At 44.7% G+C, this 19,742-nt stretch overlaps 1 protein-coding gene across 1 annotated transcript in view; it reads left to right on the top strand.

Moving 5' to 3' along the window:
* LOC311127367 (stomatin-like) overlaps nucleotides 1–19,742 on the top strand; it is a 38,556-nt gene that overhangs the window by 16,713 nt on the left and 2,101 nt on the right. The window contains exons 3-6 of the mRNA XM_084159209.1: nucleotides 7,856–7,928; nucleotides 14,510–14,592; nucleotides 14,686–14,889; nucleotides 16,585–16,719. Coding sequence (XP_084015335.1) covers nucleotides 7,856–7,928; nucleotides 14,510–14,592; nucleotides 14,686–14,889; nucleotides 16,585–16,719 — 495 coding nt within the window. The remainder of the gene's footprint in view (nucleotides 1–7,855; nucleotides 7,929–14,509; nucleotides 14,593–14,685; nucleotides 14,890–16,584; nucleotides 16,720–19,742) is intronic.

The following is a 19,742-nucleotide window of genomic DNA, read 5'->3' as shown; positions in this document are numbered from 1 at the left end:
GGTGTCCCCCAGGGCTCAGTTCTAGGCCCTCTCCTATTCTCGCTATACACCAAGTCACTTGGCTCTGTCATATCCTCACATGGCCTCTCCTATCATTGCTATGCTGACGACACACAACTAATCTTCTCCTTTCCCCCTTCTGATAACCAGGTGGCGAATCGCATCTCTGCATGTCTGGCAGACATATCAGTATGGATGACGGATCACCACCTCAAGCTGAACCTTGGCAAGACGGAGCTGCTCTTCCTCCCGGGGAAGGACTGCCTGTTCCATGATCTCGCCATCACGGTTGACAACTCCGTTGTGTCCTCCTCCCAGAGTGCGAAGAGCCTTGGCGTGACCCTGGACAACACCCTGTCGTTCTCCGCTAACATCAAGGCGGTGACCCGATCCTGGAGGTTCATGCTCTACAACATTCGGAGAGTACGACCCTGCCTTACACAGGAAGCGGCACAGGTCCTAATCCAGGCACTTGTCATCTCCCGTCTGGATTACTGCAACTCGCTGTTGGCTTAGCTCCCTGCCTGTGCCATTAAACCCCTACAACTCATCCAGAATGCCGCAGCCCGTCTGGTGTTCAACCTTCCCAAGTTCTCTCACGTCACCCCGCTCCTCCGCACACTCCACTGGCTTCCAGTTGAAGCTCGCATCTGCTACAAGACCATGGTGCTTGCCTACGGAGCTGTGAGGGGAACGGCACCTCCGTACCTTCAGGCTCTGATCAGTCCCTACACCCAAACGAGGGCATTGCGTTCATCCACCTCTGGCCTGCTGGCTCCCCTACCTCTGCGGAAGCATAGTTCCCGCTCAGCCCAGTCAAAACTGTTTGCTGCTCTGGCACCCCAATGGTGGAACAAGCTCCCTCACGACGCCAGGACAGCGGAGTCACTCACCACCTTCCGGAGACATTTGAAACCCCACCTCTTTAAGGAATACCTGGGATAGGATAAAGTAATCCTTCTACCCCCCCTTACCCCAACCCCCCCAAAAAAAAAAAAAAAAAAACATTGTAAAGTGGTTATCCCACTGGCTATAAGGTGAATGCACCTATTTGTAAGTCGCTCTGGATAAGAGCGTCTGCTAAATGACGTAAATGTAAATGTTATGTCTGGGGTGGAAAATCGACTTCCGAATGTACCATGCTTAGATTCATAATGACATCAAAGATTGAATTCTTTGCAAACAGTGACAGTTCCGTTGCAAACAAGACACACTGGTTTGGCATTGGAGAAATACAGTAAGATTAATATATTTTTAATAGAGTAGGTAAGCCTATTAATAGAGACTGGTGATTTTACCACTGTAATCATCTTGGGGAAGAGTGCAGATGTGCTCCGGTAAATAGATTACTTTCAGCACCGGCGACCATCTTGGTGGTGATATTGCTTGAGTGGTTGGACTTCCATTCTTACACTTCAAACATACCCCACCAGACACGCCACTATGGGTTTCTTCACGGTACCCAAACCCAAAACAGATTTAATGCGTTGATCAGTTATGTATAGAGCCATGTCATCGTGGAATGCTCAGGCTAAAACAAGTTTAGCTTTAAAAAACAGATAAACATCTTGTATCACAGCGCCTCTTCTCTTTCTAAAGATCTAATTTAACTGTACTTATGAATATGTATATATACAGTGCATTCGGAAAGTATTCAGACCCCTTGACTTTTTTCACATTTTGTTACATTTACATAAGTATTCAGACCCTTTTTACTCAGTACTTTGTTGAAGCACCTTTGGCAGCGATTACAGCCTCGAGTCTTCTTGGGTATGACGCTACAAGCTTGGCACACCGGGGCGGCAGGTAGCTTAGTGGTTAAGAGCGTTGTGCCAGTAACCGAAAGGTCGCTGGTTCTAATCCCCGAGCCGACTAGGTGAAAAATTGTCGATGTGCCCTTGAGCAAGGCACTTAACCCTAATTGCTCCTGTAAGTCGCTCTGGATAAGAGCGTCTGCTAAATGACTAAAATGTAAATGTAATCAGATCGAATTTATCATTACATTTTACATTTTACATTTACATTTTAGTCATTTAGCAGACGCTCTTAACCAGAGCGACTTACAGGAGCAATTAGGGTTAAGTGCCTTGCTCAAGGGCACATTAACGTCATTTAGCAGACGCTCTTAGCCAGAGCGACTCACAAATTGGTGCGTTCACCCTATAGCCAGTGGGATAACCACTTTACAATTTGGGGGGGGGGGGGGGGGGGGGGGGGGGGTTAGAAGGAATACTTTAGCCTATCCAAGGTATTCCTTAAAGAGGTGGGGTTTCAAATGTCTCCGGAAGGTGGTGAGTGACTCCGCTGTCCTGGCGTCGTGAGGGAGCTTGTTCCACCATTGGGGTGCCAGAGCAGCGAACAGTTTTGACTGGGCTGAGCGGGAGCTGTGCTTCCGCAGAGGAAGGGGAGCCAGCAGGCCAGAGGTGGATGAACGCAATGTCCTCGTTTGGGTGTAGGGACTGATCAGAGCCTGAAGGTACAGGGGTGCCGTTCCCCTCACTGCTCCAAAGGCAAGCACCATGGTCTTGTAGCGGATGCGAGCTTCAATTGGAAGCCAGTGGAGTGTGCGGAGGAGGGGGGTGACGTGAGAGAACTTGGGAAGGTTGAACACCAGACGGGCTGCGGCATTCTGGATGAGTTGTAGGGGTTTAATGGCACAGGCAGGGAGCCCAGCCAACAGCGAGTTGCAGTAGTCCAGACGGGAGATGACAAGTGCCTGGACCAGGACCTGCGCCGCTTCCTGTGTAAGGCAGGGTCGCACTCTCCGAATGTTGTAGAGCATGAACCTGCAGGAGCGGGTCACCGCCTTGATGTTGGCGGAGAACGACAGGGTGTTGTCCAGGGTCACGCCTAGGCTCTTCGCACTCTGGGAGGAGGACACAGCGGAGTTGTCTACCGTGATGGCGAGATCATGGTACGGGCAGTCCTTCCCCGGGAGGAAGAGCAGCTCCGTCTTGCCAGGGTTCAGCTTGAGGTGGTGATCCGTCATCCATACTGATATGTCTGCCAGACATGCAGAGATGCGATTCGCCACCTGGTTATCAGAAGGGGGAAAGGAGAAGATTAGTTGTGTATCGTCAGCGTAGCAATGATAGGAAAGGCCATGTGAGGATATGACAGAGCCAAGTGACTTGGTGTATAGGGAGAAAAGGAGAGGGCCCAAAACCGATCCCTGGGGGACACCAGTGGTGAGAGCACGTGGTGCGGAGACAGCTTCCCGCCACGCCACTTGGTAGGAGCGACCGGTCAGGTAGGACGCAATCCAGGAGTGAGCCGCGCCGGAGATGCCCATTTCGGAGAGGGTGGAGAGGAGGATCTGATGGTTCACAGTATCAAAGGCAGCAGACAGGTCTAGAAGGACAAGAGCAGAGGAGAGAGAGTTAGCTTTAGCAGTGCGGAGAGTCTCTGTGACACAGAGAAGAGCAGTCTCAGTTGAATGACCAGTCCTGAAACCTGATTGGTTTGGATCAAGAAGGTCATTCTGAGAGAGATAGCAAGAGAGTTGGCTAAAGACGGCACGCTCAATAGTTTTGGAAAGAAATGAAAGAAGGGATACTGGTCTGTAGTTGTTGACATCAGTGGGGTCGAGTGTTGGTTTTTTGAGAAGGGGAGTAACTCTCGCTCTCTTGAAGACGGAAGGGACATGGCCAGCGGTCAAGGATGAGTTGATCAGCGAGGTGAGGTAGGGGAGAAGGTCACCGGAGATGGTCTGGAGAAGGGAGGAGGGGATGGGGTCAAGCGGGCAGGTTGTTGGGCGGCCTGCAGTCACAAGTCGCAGGATCTTATCTGGAGAGAGAGGGGAGAAAGAAGTCAAAGCATAGGGTAGGGCAGTGTGAGCAGGACCAGCAGTGTCATTAGACTTAACAAACAAGGATCGGATGTCGTCAACCTTCTTTTCAAAGTGGTTGACGAAGTCATCCACAGAGAGAGAGGAGGGGGGGGGGGGAGGGAGGATTCAGGAGGGAGGAAAATGTGGCAAAGAGCTTCCTAGGGTTAGAGGCAGATGCTTGTAATTTAGAGTGGTAGAAGGTGGCCTTAGCAGCAGAAACAGATGAAGAAAATGTAGAGAGGAGGGAGTGAAAAGATGCCAGGTCGGCAGGGAATTTAGTTTTCTTCCATTTCCGCTCCGCTGCCCGGAGCTCTGTTCTGTGAGCTCGCAATGAGTCATCAAGCCACGGAGCTGGAGGGGAGGACCGAGCCGGCCGGGAGGATAGGGGACACAGAGAGTCAAAGGATGCAGAAAGGGAGGAGAGGAGGGTTGAGGAGGCAGAATCAGGAGATTGGAGGGAGAAGGATTGAGCAGAGGGAAGAGATGATAGGATGGAAGAGGAGAGAGTAGTGGGAGAGAGAGAGCGAAGGTTGCGGCGGCGCATTACCATCTGTGTAGGGGCAGAGTGAGTAGTGTGGGAGGAGAGTGAGAGAGAAAAGGAAACAAAGTAGTGGTCGGAGACTTGGAGGGGAGTTGCAGTGAGATTAGTAGAGGAGCAGCATCTAGTGAAGATGAGGTCAAGCGTATTGCCTGCCTTGTGAGTAGGGGGGGACGGTGAGAGGGTGAGGTCAAAAGAGGAGAGGAGTGGAAAGAAGGAGGCAGAGAGAAATGAGTCAAACTTGACTTATCATGTTATTGTCATTGAATTGATTAGCCCACTAACCACGTGTTAAATGTGTAGGGCTATTAATTGGGCCGCTAGTAGGCTATTTGCTAGTAGGCTAATTATGTTCTGGCCCACCTACTAGCTCAGGAACAAATTGGCTGGAGGCCAAACCTAGTTGCCAACCGCCGTTGTAAATTCTAATTTCAATCACCCCTTCACCATCATCATCATTTAGATCATTCAAAAATGTGTGGATATAAAGTATTCATACCCCTTGACTTATTTCACATTTTGTTGTGTTACATCATGAATTCAAAATGGCTTAAAAATATATATATACAGTGGGGAGAACAAGTATTTGATACACTGCCGATTTTGCAGGTTTTCCTACTTACAAAGCATGTAGAGGTCTGTCATTTTTTATCATAGGTACACTTCAACTGTGAGAGACGGAATCTAAAACAAAAATCCAGAAAATCACATTGTATGATTTTTAAGTAATTAATTTGCATTTTAATGCATGACATAAGTATTTGATACATCAGAAAAGCAGAACTTAATATTTGGTACAGAAACCTTTGTTTGCAATTACAGAGATCATACGTTTCCTGTAGGTCTTGACCAGGTTTGCACACACTGCAGCAGGGATTTTGGCCCACTCCTCCATACAGACCTTCTCCAGATCCTTCAGGTTTCGGGGCTGTCGCTGGGCAATACGGACTTTCAGCTCCCTCCAAAGATTTTCTATTGGGTTCAGGTCTGGAGACTGGCTAGGCCACTCCAGGACCTTGAGATGCTTCTTACGGAGCCACTCCTTAGTTGCCCTGGCTGTGTGTTTCGGGTCGTTGTCATGCTGGAAGACCCAGCCACAACCCATCTTCAATGCTCTTACTGAGGCAAGGAGGTTGTTGGCCAAGATCTCGCGATACATGGCCCCATCCATCCTCCCCTCAATACGGTGCAGTCGTCCTGTCCCCTTTGCAGAAAAGCATCCCCAAAGACTTTCCACCTCCATGCTTCACGGTTGGGATGGTGTTCTTGGGGTTGTACTCATCCTTCTTCTTCCTCCAAACACGGCGAGTGGAGTTTAGACCAAAAAGCTCTATTTTTGTCTCATCAGACCACATGACCTTCTCCCATTCCTCCTCTGGATCATCCAGATGGTCATTGGCAAACTTCAGACGGGCCTGGACATGCGCTGGCTTGAGCAGGGCGACCTTGCGTGCGCTGCAGGATTTTAATCCATGACGGCGTAGTGTGTTACTAATGGTTTTCTTTGAGACTGTGGTCTCAGCTCTCTTCAGGTCATTGACCAGGTCCTGCCGTGTAGTTCTGCGCTGATCCCTCACCTTCCTCATGATCATTGATGCCCCACGAGGTGAGATCTTGCATGGAGCCCCAGACCGAGGGTGATTGACCGTCATCTTGAACTTCTTCCATTTTCTAATAATTACGGCAACAGTTGTTGCCTTCTCACCAAGCTGCTTGCCTATTGTCCTGTAGCCCATCCCAGCCTTGTGCAGGTCTACAATTTTATCCCTGATGTCCTTACACAGCTCTCTGGTCTTGGCCATTGTGGAGAGGTTGGAGTCTATTTGATTGAGTGTGTGGACAGGTGTCTTTTATACAGGTAACGAGTTCAAACAGGTGCAGTTAATACAGGTAATGAGTGGAGAACAGGAGGGCTTCTTAAAGAAAAACTAACAGGTCTGTGAGAGCCGGAATTCTTACTGGTTGGTAGGTGATCAAATACTTATGTCATGCAATAAAATGCAAATTAATTACTTAAAAATCATACAATGTGATTTTCTGGATTTTTGTTTTAGATTCCGTCTCTCACAGTTGAAGTGTACCTATGATAAAAATGACAGACCTCTACATGCTTTGTAAGTAGGAAAACCTGCAAAATCGGCAGTGTATCAAATACTTGTTCTCCTCACTGTAGCGTTGCTGCACAGCTATTTTCAGGTCTTTCCAGAGATGTTCAATCGGGTTCAAGTCCGGGCTCTGGCTGGGCCACTCAAAGACATTCAGAGACTTGTCCTGAAGCCACTCCTGTGTTGTCTTGGCTGTGTGCTTAGGGTCGTTGTCCTGTTGGAAGGTGAACCTTCGCCCCAGTCTGAGGTCCTGAGCGCTCTGGAGCAGGTTTTAGTCAAGGATCTCTCTGTACTTTGCTCTGTTCATCTTTGCCTCGATCCTGACTAGTCTCCCAGTCCATGCCACTGAAAAACATCCACACAGCATGATGCTGCCACCACCATGCTTCACTGTAGGGATGGTGCCAGGTTTCTTCCAGACGTGACGCTTGACATTCAGGCCAAATAATTAAATCTTGGTTTCATCATACCAGAGAATCTTGTCTCTTATGGTCTGAGAGTATTTAGGTGCCTTTTGGCAAACCTTCTCCCCCGATTGCTCAGTTTGGCCGGGCAGCCAGCTCTAGGAAGAGTCTTGGTGGTTTCAAACTTCTTCCATTTAAGAATAATGGAGGCCAGTGTACTTGGGGACCTTCAATGCTGCAGAAATGTTTTGGTACCCTTCCCCAGATCTGTGCATCAACATAATCCTGTCTCGGCGCTCTACGGACAATTCCTTCGACCTCATGGCTTGATTTTTGCTCTGACATGCACTGTCAACTGTGGGACCTTATATAGACAGGTGTGTGCCTTTCCAAATCATATCCAATCAATTGAATTTACCACAGGTGGACTCCAATCAAGTTGTAGAAACATCTCAAGGATGATAAATGGAAACCTTTAAAGGCACAGTCAACTTAGTGGATGTAAACTTCTGACCCACTGGAATTGTGATACAGTGACTTATAAGTGAAATAATGTGTCTGTAAACAATTGTTGGAAAAATTACTTGTGTCATGCACAAAGTAGTTTGTTAACAAGAAATTTGTGGAGTGGTTGAAAAACGAGTTTTAATGACAACCTAAGTGTATGTAAACTTCCGACTTCAACTGTATATTTAATATATTATATGAATGGTGACCACAGACCTTCCGAAAATGCATTTAAATTCCTGTTTATAATTAATTTTCCACCCTGCTCCATGTATTCAATGTATTCCATTTCAAATTTTGCTCCCAGTGTGGCTAGTTCAGGGGGTATTGTGACGCATCTGACAGTTCCTTCTCTGTATGTTCCTAGACTTTAAATATGATATCTTAATTACCAGTGTAGTGAAAAGTTAGTCAAATAGGGGAGAGGGGAGAACTATAATGATTACCCAGCCTGTGTTACTTTCTCTCCCAGATTGTGAAGGAGTATGAGAGGGCCATCATCTTTCGGCTGGGGCGGATCCTACGAGGAAGAGCTAAAGGGCCAGGTAGCATACTTCCCATCATCACCTTCACACCCACTGTCCTTGGAGAAACTCTGTGCCTAACACTGTGCCTATTAGCTATGATTCTCTCAAGGTCCCATAAAATGACTTTTTAAAGTCTGTAAGAGTATGATATAGACGAGAGTATGAGATAGACGAAAATCGCATTAAACCGAATGTGGGTCTGTCTTGAAACCACCTTAGCTGTGAAAGTACGTTAGGAGGAGGAGTCAAGACCCTACTTAGTTTGTATGTGGTATGGGGTAATTCTGCTTTCACCTATTTGTTTTACATTGTGGTGGGCTACCACACTACTATTGTTCTTCCATTGAACCACTGTGTAGGAGTTCACTGCAACGGATCTGTTATGCACTTCCTGTGTTCTAGTTTAAACACTCCTGTGCTGCTGTAGCTTATGTTTAAACAGAATTCCAGAACGTAAACCGAATTCCAGGGTTCATGCTGGAATACTTTCAGCAAGCACATTAGTTAAAATAGTGCCGGTCTTTCTTTTCAAAAGCATAGTTTGTGTGGTAGGATTTTTGCCTTGGTAACACTGTAAAAGACGTCTGGGGTATATTTGGTATGACAAACTGAATATACCAGTAGTTGGCCTTCAAATCGATCTTCATGGAATACTTTGAGAGGTCTCTATTTAACAATTAGTCACAGAATTTGGCAGCAATTGCAATCAATTAACTAATGAGCTTAAGAGGCTTAAACTAAATCTCTTGTCTAAATTAGTGATCTGAGAGCTCCGCTGCTGTCAGATACAAACTGATGTCTTGATGAGAAGCAGTGGGCCTGAGTCATAGTACTGAACTGGTAGTGCAGAATAAACACCCACATCCCTCCTCAGCTCTCTCTGATCTTTCTTTTGCCTACTACCAACCGCCTATTCGGAAGACCATTTAGTGTATTTCCTGTTTGTGCTTTCCTTCACTCTAATGATATTACCCTTTGATTGATGCTAACTTGAGGTTGCAATGGGTATTTGTGGTTGCAATCTCTCCTAATTTCTCCAATGGCCCGATTCAGTCTTAGGAAATGTACGCTTTTTTTCTATGCACACCTTTCCTACGCACTTCTCAGTAGTTGGTATTCAGAATTACCTTATGCAGGAGCATAACAGGCTTTGCAGGCGTGATTCCCTTGCGTGCACTGAGCACATTTATTTCAACCGTTGAAAACCACCCCACTTGCTGGCCAACACTTTGTCTCGTGGAGTTTTCATTCAATGCTGTTTTTAGTACATTTATCTAAAGCATCTCTTTAAATTTGGTGTACCTTTTAATTAGAATTTCCTCGACAGACTCACTACTACTAATATATGGAGAGAATGGTTCAGAATATTAGGGATCAATGAAAGAAACCCATGTAAATACACACATATTCGTCTCCTTTTCAGTACCAATTGGTCAATTTTAAAATACTCTGATCTTGTATATTATTTAGGGTTAGGAAAGTATTTATGAATAATAAAAAAAAAAGTTTGGAGAGCCTTTACGCACAAAATACACAGAGTATACAAAACATTTTTGCAAATTTATTACAAATAAAAAACGGAAATATCATATTTACATAAGTATTCAGACCCTTCACTCAGTACTTTGTTGAAGCATCTTTGGCTGCGATTACAGCCTTCTTGGTATGACGCTACAAGCTTGACACACCTGTATTTGGGGAGTTTCTCCCATTCTTCTCTGCAGATCCTCTCAAGCTCTGTCAGGTTGGATAGGGAGCGTCGATGCACAGCTATTTTCAGGTCTCTCTAGAGATGTTCGATCGGGTTCAAGTCTGGGCTCTGGCTGGGCCACTCAAGGACATTCAGAGACTTGCCCCGAAGCCACTCCTGCATTGTCTTGGCTGTGTGCTTAGGGTCGTCGTCGTGTTGGAAGGTGAACCTTCGTCCCAGTCTGGTGGTCCTCAGTGTTCTGGAGAAGGTTTTTATCAAGGATCTCTCTGTATTTTGCTCCGTTCATCTTTCCCTTGATCCTGACTAGTCTCCCCGTCCCTGCTGCTGGAAAACATCCCCACAACATGATGCTGCCACCACCATGCTTCACCATAGGGATGGTGCCAGGTTTCCTCTAGATGTGAAGCTTGGCATTCAGGCCAAAGAGTTCAATCTTGGTTTCATCAGACCAGAGAATCTTGTTTCTTGTGGTCTGAGTCATTTAGGTGCCTATTGGCAAACTCCAAGCGGGCTGTCATGTGCCTTTTATTGAGGAATGGTTTCCATCTGGCCACTCTACCATAAAGGCCAGATTGGTGGAGTGCTACAGAGATTGTTGTTCTTCTGGAAGTTTCTCCGATCTCCACAGAGGAACTCTGGCGCTCTGTCAGAGTGACCATCAGGTTCTTGGTCACCTCCCTGACCAAGGCCCTTCTTTCCCGATTTCTCAGTTTGGCTGGGCGGCCAGCTCTAGGAAGAGTCTTGGTGGTTCCAAACTTCTTCCAATTAAGAATGATTGAGGCCACTGTGTTCTTAGGGACCTTCAATGCTGAAGACATTTTTTGGTACCCTTCTCCAGATCTATGCCTTAACACAATCCTGTCATGGAGCTCTACGGACAATTCCTTCAACCTCATGGCTTGGTTTTTGCTCTAACATGCATGCTGAAAATACAATATTTGTGGTTATTGAAAATAGATTTCATAGCGGATTTTCTACAGTATACATTGCTTGTTTTGTCACATAAACAGAAGTTAGGCAAACTATTAGAATTGTATGGAATCATGTAGTAACCAAAAAAGTGTTAAACAAATCAAAATATGTTTTATATTTGAGATTCTTCAAATAGCCACCCTTTGCCTTGACAGCTTTGCACACTCTTGGCATTCTCTCAACCAGCTTCACCTGGAATGCTTTTCCAACAGTCTTGAAGGAGTTCCCACATATGCTGAGCACTTGTTGGCTGCTTTTCCTTCACTCTGCCGTCCGACTCATCCCAAACCATCTCAATTGGGTTGAGGTCGGGGTATTGTAGAGGCCAGGTCATCTGATGCAGCACTCCATCGCTCTGCTTCTTGGTAAAATACCCCTTACACAGCCTGGAGGTGTGTTGGGTCATTGTCCTGTTGAGAAACAAATGATAGTCCCACTAAGCCCAAACCAGATGGGATGGCGTATTGCTGCAGAAAGCTGTGGTAGCCATGCTGGTTAAGTGTGCCTTGAATTCTAAATAAATCACAGACAGTTTCACCAGCAAGCACCCCCACACCATCACACTTCCTCCTCTGTGCTTTATGGTGGGAACTACACATGCGGAGATCATCCATTCACCCACACCGCGTCTCACAAAGACACGTCGGTTGGAACCAAAAATCTCCAATTTGGACTCCAGGCCAAAGGACAAATTTCCACCGGTCTAATGTCCATTGCTCGTGTTTCTTGGCCCAAGCAGGTCTCATATTTTTATTGGTGTCCTTTAGTAGTGGTTTGTTTGCAGCAATTCGACCATGAAGGCCTAATTCACACAGTCCCCTCTGAAAAGTTGATGTTGAGATGTGTCTGTTACTTGAACTCTGTGAAGCATTTATTTGGGCTGCAACTTCAGAGGCTGATAACATGAATGAACTTATCCTCTGCAGCAGAGGTAACTCTGGTTCTTCCATTCCTGTGGCATTTTTCATGAGAGCCAGTTTCATCATGTCTTATAGTAATGATGGACTGTCGTTTCTCTTTGCTTATTTGAGCTGTTCTTGCCATAATATGGACTTGGTCTTTTACCAAATACAACTATCTTCTGTATACCCCCCTACCTTGTCACAACACAACTGATTGGCTCAAACGCATTAAGAAGGAAAGAAATTCCACAAATTAACTTTTATGAAGGCACACTTGTTAATTGAAATGCATTCCAGGTGACTACCTCATGAAGCTGGTTGAGAGAATGCCAAGTGTGTGCAAAGCTGTCATCAAGGTAAAGGGTGGCTATTTGAAGAATCTCAAATATAAAATATATATAACACTTTTTTTGGTTACTACATGATTCCATATGTGTTATTTCATAGTTTTGATGTCTTCACTATTATTCTACAATGTAAAAAATAGAAAAAATTAAGAAAAACCCTTGAATGAGTAGGTGTGTCTAAACTTTTGACTGGTAATGTAAGTGGCTGAATTAATAAGGCGACGGGGCATCATATTGGGTTAGCTTTCTGACGTGTTTGAGAAGTCAAAGCCCTTTGGATGGGTTATTTGTACAGCTGCCACTTCTATCTTGATTTCCTTGCATTTTTTCTCCTCTCCGTTCTCGGCCTATCTGCTCCTCCCCCTTCCTCTCTGAGCACGGCAGGCTCGTTGCCCTAGCGACTCCAGACTCCACACAGACACAGCATCTAGACATTCTGCTGGAGAGCCAGTACTGTTCTTCCTTCAGACAAGCATGCGTCATAACTTTGTTCATTTGGACAATGTCTCTCGTTCACATTCATTTGTAAATGTCCAAACTCACCAAAAATGACATTTGGTAGCTCCTACCTATATATGTATAACTTTATGAGCTGGATTGCCTGTCTTTGCAATTTGCATTTGCCTAATATGATCCACTGTTGCTAGCGATCCTCAGGAACAACCACACGAATGTGACAGAGGAAAGAAAGGTAAACTAATGATGTAATGGAATGATGCAAAATGTAAGGAAGCTAACACTAAAGTGACAGTTAGGAATGTATGTGGGTATAACTAACGGTGGCTACCGATAGTGACTAATATTTAAAACGATGCAAATTGTAAAAGAATACAGTGTAAAGAAAAGTCTGGGCATATAATTGAAGCATTCTACTAATCAAAAATCAACTCTGTAGATTTGGCGCTAAACTGTCATTTGCGCATGGCTAAAGAAGCCTATAACTTGGGAAGAAGCCTATAACTTGGGACTCCAAATGTCATCCCTGCAAGTTATAAGGCCAGTATTTCGTAAACTTCACTGTGGAAAAGGTGTTGATTTGCTTCAGTTTGCTGCCATATGACTGGTTTGACCTTTGTCTCCAGTGATCATAAGGTAAAATGGATCTAAAACAATTGTCATTTATATTTACAATCCCCTTATCCAAACGGCTTACTCATTTACCTAGCTCTTATCAATAGCTCTTATCAATTAGTAAATTACAGTGCATGGAAACTGGTGTTATTTCTATCAGAGAAAAAAAAGAAAGTAGATGTTGTTCCACTTGGAACCGACAGGTTGCTTGACCTTATTCATCGTGCGTAAAGGTGGTGGAATTATGAGGGAATGAAGTCAAGGTCAGAATACGGCGTATCTGCAGACACACCTCCGTCACACCTTCATTCCTTTGATCTCCACCCCAAACGTATAGCGGGTTAATAGCATGCTATTCTCATGCTTAAGTTCAAGGTCAGAATACACGTAGAGAGAAAAGTCTATAAAAAGAGAATTATGTTCCATTTATGCGCTTAATTCGTGTCGGAATTCCCCCCTAGCTGAGCAGAGAGCATGCCTATCTCTTTGTAGTTGGAGTGGAAAAGTTAACATTTCACCCTCAGTATATAGTGGCATTCTTAAGATAGTTGATTGATTAGCTGTATTTACACTTTAACAATGTGCAAGATACGCTATTCCCATACAAATCTCCAACCTTCAGTGTAACTATAAAGTGGCCACAGTAGTCTATCTACCATAGCCAGGTTATGGACCTCAAACTCTCAAGCCTTGCTCTCCATGGATGAAACATGATCTAGCAGGATTCCGGAACAGCCGCATGATAACAGCCTGAGGTAATAATAGACCCTGTCCATCTGTCACGGAGGGACCCTCAACTTCCCCTGCTGCCCGGAGACACAAACACCAAAGTTTAGTTTAATATTTGGTTTGGCCAACTAAACTCTGCTCATTATCTTCATGGTCTTCCCTTCTCCCTCCATAGCACGTCTTGTCCAACTGCCAGATAAGATCTTTTAACAGAATCAACTGTTTTAAGTCAGGCTATGGGCTAGTCAGTAGTCATTGCATTTTATGTTAGAGGTTTCCCTGATGCTTTATGCATTGGTGTTACTCTGCATTAGCCTAAACCAAGTTGTTGTGGTGAGTGATCCAGTGCCATTTTTAGGGTGGGAATCCATGGAATTTTCCATCATATCACATGATGCTTTGCATAGCAAATTCAGAGTATACTCCTGTGTTGCAGACTTGCAGTACAGTAGAACCAGGGCCAGCAGCTGGCACTTGGCTGAAGTCCCAGCTGGGAAGAATTATTCTAGAAAGAGAAGGAAATGTTTACATTAGTGAAAGTTGCATGGGACAAATGCCTCTGTTAAAGGGATACTTGGGGATTTTGGCAGTGAGGCCAAAATCCCGAAGTATCCTTTTAATCCCCTTTCTTTGGCCTAAGCTACATTATCTTACACACCATCATGCCCAGCACTCTGTGTTTGTACTGCACTGTACTGTACTGTATTGTACAATGATGAATCGGAGTGTGTGCAAACAAAGAGGAGTTAATGAATGCAGGATATGTATACTGTCATGATCAACAACAGTCTGGTTGTGTGAGACTAACTAGCTTTAAGCGTGGCTGTTAAACGTGTGTGTGTGTGTGTGTGTGTGTGCACCCCACAGGCCTGTTCTTCATCCTGCCGTGCACAGACAGTTTCATCAACGTGGACATGCGCACCATCACCTTCGACATCCCGCCACAAGAGGTGAGCCCCCCCCCCATTACCTTGATTACTCTATCATGTAATACCAGTTATGATCAGTGTTGTCAGTAGTAACTCATTTCTCCTTCTCCCCAGGTTCTGACTAAGGACTCAGTGACGGTCAGTGTTGATGGTGTGGTGTACTACCGTGTTCAGAATGCCATCCTGGCTGTGGCCAACATCACCAATGCTGACGCTGCCACCCGCTTGCTGGCACAGACCACCCTGAGGAATGTCCTGGGCACCAAGAACCTGGCTGAAATCCTGTCTGACCGTGAGGAGATAGCCCACAGCATGCAGGTACTGGACCACAGCATCCTACTACTCACTCTGTACTGACCATAACCTGGCCATACACACGCACCATACTTCACAGCATGCAGGTACTCTAATGCACTGTGGTCTGTTCTTTGTTTAATCTTGCTATAGCAACTTAATACCACACTTTGCAGCAAGCCATAATTGCCATAAAACAGGAGATGTTGCTAGAGTTCACTAAATGCCACTAGGTAGCAAAGGTGGAGGGGTATGTCTCATGATTAACAAGTCATGGTGTGATTGTGGTAGCGTACAGGAACTCAAGTCCTTTTGTTCTCCCGATCTGGAATACCTCAACAATTACCTCCCGAGATCATTTTGTTTGGTTATTGTCACTGCCGTGTATATTCCCCCCCCCCCCCCCAAGCCGACACCACGACAACTCTCAAGAAACTACAATGGACTGTGCAAACTGGAAACCGCATATCTTGTGGCCGTGTTTATTGTAGCTGGGGACTTTAATGAAGGAAATCTTAGGAAAACGCTTCACATGCGCTGAATTGGTCACGTGCTGAATACAACAGCTGTAGACTTTACAGTAAAATGTTACTTACAAGCCCATTCCCAACAATGCAGAGTTAAAAAGTAAGACAAATATTTGCTAAATTAAAAAGTAAATAGTAACACAATAAAAACAATAACAAGGTTATAGACAAGGAGTACCAGTACCGAGTCAATGTGCCGGGTACAAGGTAGTTGAGGTAATTGAGGTAATACAGTATGTACATGTAGGTAGGGGTAAAAGGGATTAGGCAATCAGGATATATAATAAACAGAGTAGCAGCAGCGTATGTGAAGAGTGTGGAAGTGTGTGTGTGTGTGACATCAATATGTGTGTGTGTGTGTTTTGGAGTGTCAGTATAGTATGTGTGGGTAGAGTCCAGTGAGTGTGCATAGAGCCAGTGCAAGAGAGTCAGTCCAAAAATTAAAAATACACTTGCTTCAGGGCTCGGGTATTTTCTGTATACCAGGGAGCTAGTTTCTTTTGATGAATGTTTTTAGCAGTGCGACTGCATCTAGGGTATTACGCAAGGTTACATTTAGATCCTCGGTTAGGTGGTTAACAGATTGTTTTACTCCGGCGCCCTTGGGTAGGTGGAGGGAGTCTGGAAGTGCACCTAGGAATTTATAGTGCTGCTTTTGATAATCCTTGGTTGGGGTCTGAGCGAATAATTTGTTCCGATTGCAAACGTAATAAGATAGTGATTCAATAGTCAAGGATTATGAGGAAAAACATTTAGATCCACAATATCTATTCCACGGGACAAACATAGATCCAGGTTATGATTGTGGCAATGCGTATGTCCCGAGACATGTTGGACAAAACCCACTAGTAATGGTGCGGGTAATAACTTTTTATCTGTTTGTGCTAGAAACAATTCGTTTTCTCTGTAGTAATGGTTCAGCCGTGACAGTAACGAATCTGCACTCGCTTTTTTCTCGAGGGCACTCGGAAACAACGGTACAACGAAGCCTAATCATGACAACAATTTTTTCTAGGCGCACTGGTGCTCATAAAATTACATTTAATTTCAGGTCACACAGCAAAACATTTAGGAGCATATGCGACCATAATGGTTGCACTTTAGAGCCCTGTCTGGGCCTATTAGGACCTGAGGTTTCAAAAGGACCGTGTTGGATGTAGAGTTCAATGTCTTATCCCCTGCGTTTCCTCAGACTACCCTGGATGACGCTACAGATGACTGGGGTATCAAGGTGGAGCGAGTGGAGATCAAGGACGTCAAACTGCCCCAGCAGCTCCAGAGGGCCATGGCTGCAGAGGCCGAGGCTAGCCGCGAGGCCAGGGCAAAGGTACGGTACTGACACACATACAGACCAGGGTAACACACACACTTGAATATACAGGCATTGGTCTTTAGTCTATTTTTCAGTCCCTTGAGTTGAGGTAATCCTTTTCCTCTGAGTGAAAAATCCCACTTGTCTTCTATTATATCATTTGTTGATTTTATTGACTCCCAAAATAAATCATCCAGATGAAAATGTTTTCTTGAAGGGTCAACACGTCATCTCCCTTGTTCCTTAGCAACCGGTGGTCATGTCGTAAGAACCCGAGAGCATAGCAGGTCAAAAGCTGGGGCTCCTCTGCCCGAGTCTCCTCCCATCGGCCATTACACAAATTGGATATCATCTTCAATCTGCTGGTTAAAGATAAGAGGGCTCCCTGGGATTGATTTATTTAATCATCCACTCTCACTCTGGATACTCTCTATATGCTTACATTCACTCTCACTCTGGGTACTCTCTATATGCTTACATTCACTCTCACTCTGGGTACTCTCTATATGCTTACATTCACTCTCACTCTGGGTACTCTCTATATGCTTACATCCACTCTCACTCTGGGTACTCTCTATATGCTTGCATTCACTCTCACTCTGGGTACTTTCTATATGCTTACATTCACTTGATCTGTGGATGTGTGTGAAGAAGAAGCCGAAGCGGCGGATCGGACAGTGAGGAGACAGACAGGATGTTCTGGTGCTCACCTCTCTTAGAGGCTTTTATTTACAATATTAACAGGTGCAGGACTAATTGGCCAATAAACTTTGTACAGAAAATAACAAACAGGATGTTGACAAAGACTTTCAAAGATATTCTCAGTATAAACTATTCTGGCAACAACTCTTTGCCTCTAACAAAACTTGGGTATAACTCTACTTTAGCCAACCTGTTACCTGCCCAGCCTGCTCTCCCCCGGGCAAAAGCCAACAACATCCTAAGTACTCTTTCCAGGAACTCCCTTCAGCTAGGAATGTTCCATCATGATAGCCCCAAAACAAATTTCTACCATAAATGCGTAATTTCCCATGGACATATAACATCATAAACAACTGTTTTACATAAACACACACTTCAATAACTTGTGCCATAACTTCTTCTTTAAGTCACACAATACACATTCATGAAGTAATTCACCCCCGGGATAATTCATCACTTTGGTTATTCCCGTCAACCAATAAATGTTCCTCGATGACTCGTAGACTAATTTGCGTCATGCGTAAAGCACAGCGGCACTTCAACAAGGAAACAGCGCGGCGCTTCAGACAAACACACAAGGTATGTTAAATGATATGATTATACTCTACCAACACATTGATCGTTATTCTATTAATATATTTCACATTGCTAGAGCATGTACGTTTAAATGGGCAGCTTTATACACTGTAGAAACATGGTTAACAAGTTACATTGTTTTAGTAATTGGTGTGCACAACAAACACTCGACTTTGGCGCCTTATGTCAAAGTATTGTTGGCAAACGGAATGTGCTACTCAATCCAACATATTCTCTTTTGTTTCAGGATTCTTGGCTATACCTTAAAGAGATACAGTGGGGGAAAAAAGTATTTAGTCAGCCACCAATTGTGCAAGTTCTCCCACTTAAAAAGATGAGAGAGGCCTGTAATTGTCATCATAGGTACACGTCAACTATGACAGACAAAATGAGAAAAAAAAATCCAGAAAATCACATAGTAGGATTTTTAATGAATTTATTTGCAAATTATGGTGGAAAATAAGTATTTGGTCATCTACAAACAAGCAAGATTTCTGGCTCTCACAGACCTGTAACTTCTTCTTTAAGAGGCTCCTCTGTCCTCCACCCGTTACCTGTATTAATGGCACCTGTTTGAACTTGTTATCAGTATAAAAGACACATGTCCACAACCTCAAACAGTCACACTCCAAACTCCACTATGGCCAAGACCAAAGAGCTGTCAAAGGACACCAGAAACAAAATTGTAGACCTGCACCAGGCTGGGAAGACTGAATCTGCAATAGGTAAGCAGCTTGGTTTGAAGAAATCAACTGTGGGAGCAATTATTAGGAAATGGAAGACATACAAGACCACTGATAATCTCCCTCGATCTGGGGCTCCACGCAAGATCTCACTCCGTGGGGTCAAAATGATCACAAGAACGGTGAGCAAAAATCCCAGAACCACACAGGGGGACCTAGTGAATGACCTGCAGAGAGCTGGGACCAAAGTAACAAAGCATACCATCAGTAACACACTACGTCGCCAGGGACTCAAATCCTGCAGTGCCAGACGTGTCCCCCTGCTTAAGCCAGTACATGTCCAGGCCCGTCTGAAGTTTGCTAGAGTGCATTTGGATGATCCAGAAGAGGATTGGGAGAATGTCATATGGTCAGATGAAACCAAAATATAACTTTTTGGTAAAAACTCAACTCGTCGTATTTGGAGGACAAAGAATGCTGAGTTGCATCCAAAGAACACCATACCTACTGTGAAGCATGGGGGTGGAAACATCATGCTTTGGGGCTGTTATTCTGCAAAGGGACCAGGACGACTGATTCGTGTAAAGGAAAGAATGAATGGGGCCATGTATCGTGAGATTTTGAGTGAAAACCTCCTTCCATCAGCAAGGGCATTGAAGATGAAACTTGGCTGGGTCTTTCAGCATGACAATGATCCCAAACACACCGCACGGGCAACGAAGGAGTGGCTTCGTAAGAAGCATTTCAAGGTCCTGGAGTGGCTTAGCCAGTCTCCAGATCTCAACCCCATAGAAAATCTTTGGAGGGAGTTGAAAGTCTGTGTTGCCCAGCGACAGCCCCAAAACATCACTGCTCTAGAGGAGATCTGCATGGAGGAATGGGCCAAAATACCAGCAACAGTGTGTGAAAACCTTGTGAAGACATACAGAAAACGTTTGACCTGTGTCATTTCCAACAAAGGGTATATAACAAAGTATTGAGAAACTTTTGTTATTGACCAAATACTTATTTTCAACCATAATTTGCAAATAAATTCATTAAAAATCCTACAATGTGATTTTCTGGATTTTCTTTTCT

This window comes from Coregonus lavaretus, assembly GCF_964263955.1.
Source record: "Coregonus lavaretus genome assembly, chromosome: 4".
In the NCBI taxonomy this organism is placed as follows: Eukaryota; Metazoa; Chordata; class Actinopteri; order Salmoniformes; family Salmonidae; genus Coregonus; species Coregonus lavaretus.
Note: the sequence above shows the minus strand (reverse complement) of the source record. Positions and strands in the feature narration are given on the sequence as shown.